Below are 12,242 nucleotides of genomic sequence, written 5' to 3'. Positions count from 1 at the left end.
CTATAAATACAGTAAATTATTATTTCGTCGAGTTACAAAAAACGTATCAATTAAAAAAACATATTACCTGTTATACAAATAGAAGGAACAAGAAGTATTTCTATAATTTAAAAATGTAAATTGAATACGTAAATAATAAGTTTATGAACATCATAAAACATCTTCTATTCTTTTTGATTTCATAAAATTTGTAATATTATATTTGACAGCTTGGCAGAATTGTCTTTGTGCTACGTTATGAAAATGTTAATACGAATCTTTCATAGACTACGTGGACGTGGAGAAATATTTTGGAATATCCGTTAGAAAACACGTTTAAATTGACTCACCGATTAGTTTGCCGAACTGCGCCGGTGGTTTCCATTCTGGATAATGTCGTGGAAATCGCGCCCTCGACCAGTAAGTCCTTAAAGTGACTTTGTACAGCGCCAGTTTATCCTGTTTGTCCTCTCTTTCCTGTCTATCCTGGGCGAACGATCCACATTGGGCGACCACGAACAGCAGCCGCGTTCCTAGCAGCAGCAACAGCAGCGTCGACCACTGCAGCCACGTCCCGTGAAACATCTATCAACACCATAAAGAAAATATCAAACACTCGTTCGAGACAATCGAGAATTACTAAGAAAACTTACTAAAATTTCCCATTTCCCACGCCAGTACTAACTAAATGCTTCATAACGTTCGATAAAAAAAAAGAAGCATGAGCGAGCATACGCGCGCGGAATCACACGGTCGTAAAGTCCGACGTGCGATGTAAATTTCAAGCGGCTTTCAATCCCGACGATCTTCCGATCGGAGGCTGGATCAATCGACGTGTTTCTCGCAATTACACCGTAGCGAACGAATTGTCCACGCGTCCCGGGCGTATAGATATATTGCTACGTACGAGAAAATTCTACGTGAAATTCACGCAGGATATTGATTCCGGTGGAACCTTGTACAGAGAAACTCGTCATCGATCACAAATATCCTTCGTTATTACAAAACCAAGCAACGTTTCACGAGAGAAAGAGAGATAATTTCACGTCATTAACCAAACTACAAATAATAATTACGGCAGCTTGTTTCGCTCTTAATTGCAATATCTAGGGGTTTGCGGAGAGAGCAACACGATGATATTCGTTCGTGCAATAAAGCTACGCGGCATCACAAAGGCGGGGAAAGGATGAATGCAAACCAAAAATCGGCCGTTACACGGTACACGAGCGAATGTAACCGGGGCTTTTTCGGTGAGCTTGCGCTGCTGCTTTAATAATGAACACCTACGGAATCGTCTCGTTCAACGAACGGGGCACATTGTATAGGTGGCATGATTGCACGTACGCGCGGGAAAACGTTTTGGAATCGGCGATGCTATCGCAGGCCGGTATGCAGCGACGCGGCCGCGGTGTTTACATATGCAGATTCGCGAGTGTACTCAAAATTCAAATCGCATTCGAATCGCTTCCGATCGCTCGTCGCCGCTGCTACTCGTCCAAATTTCACGACGTGTGATTTTCCGCCGGTCCACGCCACCCTACTCTACCTTGCTGTAAATACTCATGGATTTTCCAGTAATTACCCTCTTGTACACAGGTCAGCGAAAACATTCGGACACTTGTAGATACGTTTTACACGCACGTGTATGTTATTCGTGGTATACGAAATATTTTAAACATTCATTAACATCGTAACGAGAGCAAACTGTCGTAATCATATCAGCAAAGTTTAGTACCGTTCAACATGAAAATGTAGGTAGAAATTGCGAGATATTTAGTGCGAGTACACATCTCGCAAAAATCTCAAAAGTGTTTAAACAATCGGTTATCCGTTATGATAATGAATCTCGATATTCGCTGAAACCACGTTTATCGTTTATTACGCTTAAGATAATTCTATACTAATTGGTGCTGCTAATTCTTTTTACTAAGTAACGATACGATTTTTTTGGAAATAATTTTTTACTAAACACACGTATAAACGATCGTCGCATCTTGGTCCAAAACATAACTTTCTTCGTACATCCATTGAAACATTGAAAAATGAGCGTTGTCAAGCACTAGCAACAAGAAAAATAAAAATATAAAATAAAAAAAAAAGGCTACGTGGAACTTTTTTCAAAGAGATTCGAGGACTACTCTACCTTGTCTTTTTCAGTTTAGTTCTTCAGAAAAATTTTATACAGTAGCAGAGCTAAAAGTTAGGTGAGAACGCGTTCGCGTTTGCCAGCAACGTGAAGAAATAGCCGGATGAAATGGAACATCCATAGTTTCACTAGGAGGAGAGACATCATTTACGCGTTGATCGTGTCACAGGCGTTTCCATGCGGTTGGTATAGCGAAGTTGATAGAAAATCGAATAATCCTGCCAATTAAAAAGCCTGTCCTGTTTGCAAAGTAATTTCTTTTTCGAAGTGCTAAAGCGTGATTTGGGCGTTCACAGCACGGACATCGTGTTAAAGTATTCAAAATACACAAATACACTGTCAGAAGCAGAATCGCGAATATTCCGACAATGTGAAAATATGCAGTAACGTTTACGAGTGAATAAACGTCGATGGAAATTTCAATCGCGCGTTCGGAAATTTCTCGAAAATATTTTAATTTCCTAAACCGGAACAGTAATTACAATTTCCTGTTCCAGGCTTTTCTTTCTTTTTTTTTTTTTTATATATATATTCCGCTCTATGAGTCAAAGTAACAACGAGGTCGCGAAAAATTTGCGAAATAGCGCGTCATGGTTGATACGATTATTATAAATAGAAAATGAAAAGACGAACGAACAACGGGCAATTTATCCATTGTTTTCCATGTTTAATTACCGAAAAAAAAGCATATCATCCTATTTGCATTTCACTCGTAAAATTTTTTCAATCTCGAGCCATAGCATACGTTGTTTAAACATCGTAATCAAGTCGCGATTAAATAACTCTCGTAAGACTACTAAAACCGAATAAAATGCTAATCTCGACACAAATTCTACGTTTGGAACGCTTTCAAAAAACCGTCTGATATAAACCAAGAGGAAAATCTTTATATCTCGTTTAACGGTAGGATCAAGTATAATACGTACTTGCATAGTGTCTCACGAAAGTCTATTCGAATTATTACGTTTATTTAAAGAACATGAATATTTCCATATTTTATCGAATATATTTTATCGAATAAAATACGTTAACTAGGGACAAAATTTATTTCCGTTTAACGAGAGAGAGATTACATTTTGCTAAAATTCATAATAAAATAATCTTCTTACAATTCAAATATCAAATACAAAAATCAATTACAGGACGCACATAGTAATTATCAAAAGTGTTATAAAACTTTACCAACAATCCAGTGCGAAATAAAATAAAATTTGTCAGAGTTTTCCAATAAATGTAACGAGCAGATGCTGCAATACTTATGGTCGACGTGCGACGATGTATATCGGATTTTAAATATCGAAATACTCGATTTGAAGCAATTATAAGATTTCCTTGAAAAACAGGAAAACAAACTACGTGTACAGGATTTCAAGCGGATCTCGAAGTCGGATGGTTCGTATTAAAAACCGACAAAATCTTTCTATCTGTCGGTCGTGCAAGTAGCAAAAGTTTGAAACGAGTTGGTTGGCGTGTTAATTCGCTTCACAAACACAAATAAACCGAGTGACCGAGCGGCTGGCGTATTAACACAACTCGTTAACGAACCGCATACATCCGAAAGTTCCACCACGTTTTCCCGGCAACCAGTTGCCAAATCAGAGGAAACTAAGTAATTACTTTCTCACTAAGAAACTAAAATAAAACTGACGCGGTCCTCGATGCTGTCTAGAGACGTCTCTATCTACGCGTTTGTCCACTGCCAGAGGCAACTTTTTCTAGAGCAACTTGTCTCTGGAAGTGTGTACACGCGAGATTTGACTTTTTCCAGACGAATTTTTTGTTAACAAAAAACGCAATAATACGTTTCGAATATGATTTTCGTTGTGCGTTTTTATCTAACCAACGATTTTGTTTCTTATTATTAGGTCGTCCGAAAAGTTTCTTTCGTTTTATAAGGAAATAATGGATGCACGACATTTCTTGTTTTATATTATTTTATCGAATCACGTATGATCTATTTTGTTCTATCAAACTAAAAATCACAACGTTCGACAGATTAGGTTTCATGTTTGTATAAAGATGCGTTGTCGTAAAAGACGTGTCTGTAGAAGAAAGACACTTTTCCGACAACCTAATACGTTAAGGTATAAGAATATATGTTATAAATATATAACTTATAAAAATGAACAATTTTTGGATGGTTTTACAGTCAGCGTATTGTATTGAAAACTATAATAAAGTAACAATGACATTGAAACCTCTGTATCCACGTGGGTATAATCTAAACAACATCGATATCATGAAAAAAAGTGAATTTCATTTTACGTTAACAGGGAATAAAACTAAAATGGTATAAAATCACGAGGTTAACGGTTCACCGAGTTTCAAACGGATCCCACGTTATTAAAAATATTCATTGAACACTAATTAACCGGCTAATAGAGGAACAAAAATGATAATGAAACTCTCCCAGCGGGATGCAAATTAAATGCACCTTGCCGTGTCGCGGAAAAATCCGGCTGCTCTGATAAATCGAACGATAATCGTTATGCGGCCACGCTGATTAAAAATAATTTCTTCTCCGCGGGATATGAATTATAAAAGTCTTCTCCTGATACAAAGGAAAAACGCAATTAAGTATTAGCTTGGTATATATAAAGTGTCGTTTATTCAAATAAAAGTTGAACCGCGCACGGTTCATTTCTTTCAAACATCATTTTGTTGATCAAAGTAATTTGATTCAACGCAATCTTCCAACGACTAACTAGTTCTATTATTCCAGATTTATAAGAATTATCAATTACAAAATTAAAAAAGTTACTCGAACGAATAATTCTTTGCGTGTTAGTTTTCCTGTATTTAACATTTTCAGTAGTATGAATCGTACACGTACAGACACGATACAAATAGCGCACGAAGATCACGCGAGAAGAATACGATAAGCTCGTTCTTGTTGATTTTTTAATTTTAATGTTTCTCTGAGATCAAACCAGAGAATGTTAGTATGAATTTTTATCGTTAAAATGTACATATGTGATCGTTAATTGTAAACGTTCATTTAATATTACTACATTATTTCCTCAAGATCTTATGAAATTTTTTTCTGTTCACCAGTTTTAAAAATGAAATGACATTTATATCATTTATCTCAATCTCGGAAATGCAAAACCTGATCTAACATTAACTCGCAGAGTGTCTGAAAAATTAAAAATTAACATTTGTTTTGGAAATTCAGGAGAGATGCTCTTGCTTCTGCGTTATTTGTACATCTGGGAACATTTTTGTGCCAGGATAAACGAAAGTACGAGAACGTTATTTCACCAGCGAAGTCGTACGTCGTTTACTGTCACCGGACAAAGAGGTTCCCACGACTGCGGACTCTCGCTACAGAGATCCACCTAACCGAAAACTACCCTCTTTCTCACACTTTCGTCTTTCTCATCGGCTCGCTTTCCTCTCCCTCGTATTTTTTCCTCACATTTCATTACGTCTCATTACCCTCAACCGTTGGAATATTCCGTAGCGCGAACGTTGCTGGACGAGAGCCGGATTTCGCTTACGTGTCGGACCGTTTGTCTGTCGACACCATTGACCCAATTTCTGGCCCTTAACTTATATCGAAGAAGAACGTTCGAGAAAACGCACGAAAAGTCCGAGGAACGAAAACAGCACCCCGTTCGAATTTATCATCCAACATTTGTCTTTAATTCAATCCGAAGACGATTGTTTGGTTCGCTTGTTTCAATCTGAATCAGCGTCAAGGGGAACATCGGATATGGAATAATCACGATGTTAGGAAATTTATTTTGCTAACAGACGACGAATAACAGGCCGAAGAACATTGTTACGATTTCTTTTATCGCCATATTCATTTTTTATTCATACTCCCTTTTTCTTTATAAATATTATACGCACAGTGACTTACAAAAGTAATTGAACATTTACTATAGACAATTTTTAACTCTTTGAAATTCCACTAATACAGTAACGAGATATGATAGTCATAATTATACTGGACGAATTAACAATCAATTTGGAAATGTATGAAATATGTAAAAGTACCGTTGCAACAATCGATAGTTTTGAAATATTCAGGGATAAATAAATAGCAGAATACCATAATTGCTTTTCTATAACAGCCAGAAGGTATAATTAATCATGTTTCTTGCCTGTAATATTCATATATTTTAATACAAAATATTGCTTAAGGCTATAAAGATCAATAGCTAAAATCACGAAATTATCAAATAACAAGGATATTACTGTGGGATATTACGTTAATTCAGATAGGCATATCCGGTCAAAAGCTGGAGAAAAATGGCTCCTAATATTTAACAACCAGATAAAGTTGCAGATACGCCCTTTTCACTTAACACGACAACGCTGTACCTGTATATGTCATGGGTGTAAATAGCTAAATGTTTAAACGCTGGAAAAGATAAACTTAACGAAAGAGAGTTACACTGATGGAAGTCACAGACGATTCTTCTACCAGAGTATCAGTCGGTTCCCGTCGCGGGAATTGTTCTCTGGCGTGCAATCGAAAACTAATCCCACGGTTAATCGCGCAAATCGAAGAGGAAATCTCGCGTGCGCGCGATACCATGCGATTACCTTGGCGAACAAACGAACCGATAGTCCCGCGGCCGCCAAGTTCAGAGTTTTCTAGTAAGCAACAAGTTGTCGTGAACGCGATTACTTGTTGGCTCGTAAATAATGAAAAGCAGCTGCAACGTCTCTCTCTTTCTCTTTCAGCGTTGGCCGCGAGCAGATTTTACATAAATTTAAACGATGGTTCTGTGCTCCAGGACAGCGCGGGGCTCTGTATGCGCGCGGACTTCCGGGAGACGACGGTGCTTTTCTACCAACGAATAAAACGAAAAATTCTGGCACAATTCTGGCATCATTCTGTCGGTCATAAAACGATCGAGACTACGTGTATTCGTACGCTCTTCGGAACACGATATTTCAGCTTGGCCGCAAGCTTATGCATCGTCAGCGCTGATTTATGCGATCTTTTCAAAAAACGCGATAGCAAAAGTGAAATCGCGAACCGATATATCCGAGATATCGTGGAAAAGGAAACATCTGGTTTTCATAACTGGACAGCTCATTTGCTTGTCAAGCTATAGATAAGATACAAAAGATTCTTCTAAATTGGACCATTAGAGATACCATCGAACATTTTTTAAATTGTTTAAGTCTTCTATTCCTATATTTAATATATCATTTTACAATACGAGTCGATGTTTCGAACGAAGAATTTAAATTTCCTACGATTTATCGATTTCACAAGAAAATATTAGCTATTGCTTTTGATCATCGTTTTCAGTAATATATATCGTTAATAAAAATCTACCTAAGTATGCACATACTTATAAGCCACGGTGTAGCTCATCCAGAAACATTCCGAACATTTCTAAACACGTGTTCCCCGACAAACAGCAGTCACATCAGAGTAAAACTAGAATAGGAAAAAAAAGAAGAGGAAGAAGAAGAAGAAGAAAAAGAAGAAGAAGAAGGGTCAAGACCGAGGATGGGTTATGCTTTCGAGCAAAGTTAACGACTCGTTGAAAGAAAAGGGGAAACAAGTTCTACCTCCTCTCGTGTACTTTTAAAACACACCCCCGTCCAAGTGGAAGAGGTCGAAATCGGTCTGCTTCGTTCGTCCGCGTCGCAAACCGAACTTTTGTAACAGATTCTAGGGATGAAGCTCTCAAGGAATCCGATTGAAATTGAATATCCAGAGAGAGAGAGAGAGAGAGAGCAACTTCGTCTTCCTCGCTGTTCCTTTCACTTCTCGCTTCCGGTTCCCGCACCCTCATCGACGTCTCACTTTATTATTGCCTCGACTACATGGCAGACGAGCCAGTGGATGGTTGGTTATTCTCTCCCTTCGTTGTAAATCCAGCTTCGAGCAGTAAGTCTAACCGAAAAACTTTTTCGAGCTTTTTATTCAAACATTATTTAAAGCGATGCCGCGCAGCAAGAAGTATCGTTGCTTCCTTCGACTCTCGAAGAATTCCGAGACAAATTGAAACGTTTCTTTCCGAAGAAGAAGTTATCTTTCCGCCAAACCCCTTCGTATTAGGAAAGTTTCGGTCTACGAATTGTAAGGAGACAAATTTTCACGATTGTTATATGCGATTATAAGAGTTAGAGATGTCTGTCGGTTTCAGTTAGCCCTCCGTGGTTTTTGCAACATTATTCGCTAATTATTCGCTAATTATTCGACTAATTTACCATACGAACGAGTATTTTTTCCCGGCTAAATTTTTCGAATTTCTATGAGTTTGCAAGAGCAGTATGAATGACCGTACGTAATTGTTCATAATGAGATATAATATCGTTGATAGGAAAAATGAAAAGACGTAGATGAGTGAACGTACGTGAATAATCATGGGAGACCGGCTGAATGAATTAACAATGATAACAATTAATTAATACATTCTCGATAATTAAATGGGGAAATGGTAATGAGAGCCGCAGCGGAGAGTTGCATTCCGGCGAATATATTATAATTTCCAATAGGGAAATAATTGATTGAGAATCGATTAATAATCACGTTAACGTGAAATCGAACGCCTGCAGTATATCTCTTGAAAAATATCGAGATGGATGGTTTGATTGGTGAACGCGTATTAAAGTTATAAGCTTGCCGTATCTCTAATGTTATTATTTCCACGATAAAATGATCGATCGTTGTTCAGAAACATTAACAATCGCGTTAACCTGACGCTACTCGTAGAAAACGTTCAAACTCGACTCCGAGCTTTCCGTTCGATTAATCAACTTTCATCTCGTCAAATTCTCAATTTCTCTGCTACTTTTCCACGATACGTACGTGTACAGGGTGTCCTAGAGTGTAACAACCAAAGTTTATCATTTATATGTTCTATAGAAATAGAAGTTAGGTTTATTAAAACCAGTTTGGTGTTGTAAGACTTTTAAGTGGCAGTATGTCAAGTCATTAAAATTGATCTCTATGATATTTTCCGACTTTTATATACAGTTTCAGATTCATTTTAAACTTTATCAATACAATCACGATAGGAGAGTCTCGTTACAATGCCAATGAAATTTCGAAATATTTCGTATAACACGCGTAAAATATCCTTAAGAAATTCTTACAGGCACACCAATACTTCCGTGAGCAACTATACTCGCAAAGTTTGATTGTTAAATCCCTCGACACCCTATATCGACACAATATACCAGGTTCCTGAAACCACTCGTGTTCTTTTTTGGAGTATCAAAGCTCGATAATCGTCTAAAACCTACGTAACCAACGATCAACGTTCGTTTTTCCATTGACAATCGAGAAACGTTTCGCGACGTTGTTGTGTATTCGAACGATTTAAAGGGTGAAAAAACTGGGGCAATTACGCCTCCAGCGGTATGAAAATTATTACGAAAACAAACTTTCGCTCTCCGAACTTTCGAAAACGAGGCTAGGAAAAAGAAGAATGTTGCACGAAGCTGGACTACCCAGGAATTACGAGGAAAAAAGTCGAAAATTGCTAAAGTAGAGCTATCGTGCTGTTAATGATTTTTTCTTTTTTTTTTTTAAAGATTGTTCGATTCTCTTTTGTTGAATTTCGAACCGTAAGCGCCTCATACGCGACGATAATACGGTAACTATAGAGTTTATTGACAGAGGCATGCACGTAGGACGCCCCATTTGGGGCGTAATTGTTTCAGGTTACAAACCTCCGGCAACAAATCCACAAATCTACCGCAGAACATCACGCGCACCCGTACACTTCCGCTATTCGCTCGTGTTTCATCTAATGATATTCATTACTGGAGCTATCCTTCTTCTCAAGTTAGTTGCTTTTTACTTTCACGCGTGTATCGATCGATTTAGAGACAATAAATAATGTATATTTCATAGATATAAATGGACCCACTAAAATCACCAAAATATTCATTTTTATTTTTAACGCAGATTTTTCTGTAACGTCCTGTATAAATCTGCGGAAATTTTTATGGGATTTAACTTTCGAGTCTAAAATTTAAATATATTATAATTCATTAGCATTGAATGGATGTACGGTAAAGGTCTGTAATAAAATAATATATAACGAGTAGTTTTTACTGAAATTTCAAATTTTTATTTTTAAATTATGCGGTAGAATAAATGTTGGAAAATTAAATAAATGGTAAGGATATATATTTATCCCGAGAATCAAGTAAAAGATGGTTTTCTTAAAATGTGACTTAAAATATTCTTTTACTGTGATTTTCGTGTGTAATAACCTAGTACATATTACGTAAAGCTCCTATTGACGTAATAGAACGCATTGTTTGTGGAAAAGACCAAAAGAATCGCGAGTCATAAAAAGCGTATCGGTTTTTATTTTTGCGACCACATAGTCTCCATTACGCGTGTTCGAATGTATCCTACTTCTGTAGTACGTTAAATATTACGCAACGAACTACGTGTCGACTAGTCAACAAAAACAACCAGATTTCCCGTGTTATTGTGAAAATACAGAAAATACATATATAGAAGAATCAGCGAGAATACACACACGTTCATAAACACTCGCCCCACCCTTCAATGATCCTTGGGTATAACCGAGTTGAACGAAATTCAGATATCAACAATCCGTATAACAACATAAGTATCTCAGGTCGAAAATCGATCGTAATTTCTATAATGTTATTTACGTCTTTGTGTTACGAGTAAACTGCAAATGTTCGTATAGATTCATATTTTTATGAGCAGAACTAAAGAAATGGAATTTAATCAAATAAATATTCGCACAAATTCGTATTTCCAGATAGAAACTCGTTTCACGCACTAAATATCGTAACGAGTACTATATCATGGATATTTTATATAAAATATAAGCATAATATAAGCATAAGATTATATGATTCAAAATATGGTGAAAATCAAAGATAAGAATATTGCATTGGAAGCTTCGTTTAAAAAAAAATCGAATGCTAAAACTTCCTAAGTATACGTGAATTTGATAAATTTCTCATAGACAATTAAAGAAAGGTTATGTTACACGTGAACATAAGTCAAACATATAAAATAAAATCTTCCTCTTTAAGGTTTCACTTGCAATAAGTAACTTGCATCTGAATGTATTTAATTAAAGATATTATACACGTAATCGAGGAATTTTCAAATTATATTCTTTTGAAACGAAACATCCAACATAATTCTAATATTCCTGATTTCCATATTATTTACTCTCATATCACGAATTATGGTCTGCCGATATGTATCTGCATACCACCTATATTCTACGCGTATTTTTATGAATACATAACCTACAAAGTCCTAAATGCATGACACCCCGCCCCCTTGCCCAGCCAGCTTCACTCTAATTCCCACTCTTGCAATTCCTCCTAATAAAGGACTTATCATTTGATTCTTACCTTATTCGTGAAGCTTGACGTTTCTTCGGCTCGTCGCTGCCTCCCTCCTTCCGAGAAGGACGACCAGTGTCAGTGGTGAAGAACGTGGCGAGAACACAACTCACATATCACACACAGGCATCGTGGGGAAACTCGTGGTCGGAAGGATTACCCGTGAAAGGGATTGTTTTCGTTGATAAAACGAACGTGGTACGGGGGGGATACGTAATGGCGCGAAATCGTTTTTCAGACCGTTAAACGTTCCACCGCGGAATTCACGCGAGTTTCCAGGCGTGCGACAACGAAAGCCGGAGAGAGAAATAGATATATCGAGGGAGAGGCGGCGCACAGACACGGCAAGCGCACGAATTTGGTCGCGCGTACGAGCCACGAGAAGGAAAAGGGAAGGAGAGCTTCTCACGTTTCACGACACGGCTCACGCACGGGTCACTGACAGCATCAAACACGATGCTCTTAGCTCGAGGGTTGCCGCGGTACTGCGAGCACCGCGCCACTCGGCGCTTGACTCGTGCATCGCGTAGCTGCTTGTTCACAATCGAGCGCTCCAATTGGCCGAGACGTTCGCGCCGCGCGCCACCATTGGTGGGTTCGAAGCCGCGCACGCGTCCTACTTCCACTTGAAACTTAGAACGACGCGGCGGAGAGTCAGGCAGATAAATAATATCCTCGTTTTTTTAATAAAGAACACAATGGCTGTATTAACGATTCATGTCACTGCATAAAAGATGTGCGCCTTTCTTTGCTCAGTTTGCGAACGTAACACGGACAGAGCTCAGTTATG

The 12,242-nt window shown here is 37.8% G+C and overlaps 1 protein-coding gene across 1 annotated transcript in view; it reads right to left on the bottom strand.

Moving 5' to 3' along the window:
• The window catches only part of LOC126924176 (uncharacterized), a 193,163-nt gene extending 181,193 nt beyond the window's left edge, over positions 1-11,970 (bottom strand). The window contains exons 1-2 of the mRNA XM_050738390.1: positions 11,462-11,970; positions 330-564 (exon numbers count right to left, since the gene is read on the bottom strand). Of these exons, the coding sequence (XP_050594347.1) occupies positions 330-564 (235 nt within the window). The 5' untranslated portion in view covers positions 11,462-11,970. The remainder of the gene's footprint in view (positions 1-329; positions 565-11,461) is intronic.
• Between the last annotated feature and the right edge of the window lie 272 nt (positions 11,971-12,242).

The sequence above is a fragment of the Bombus affinis genome, chromosome 14, assembly GCF_024516045.1.
Source record: "Bombus affinis isolate iyBomAffi1 chromosome 14, iyBomAffi1.2, whole genome shotgun sequence".
In the NCBI taxonomy this organism is placed as follows: domain Eukaryota; kingdom Metazoa; phylum Arthropoda; class Insecta; order Hymenoptera; family Apidae; genus Bombus; species Bombus affinis.
This window is presented reverse-complemented; position numbering and strand designations above follow the sequence as displayed.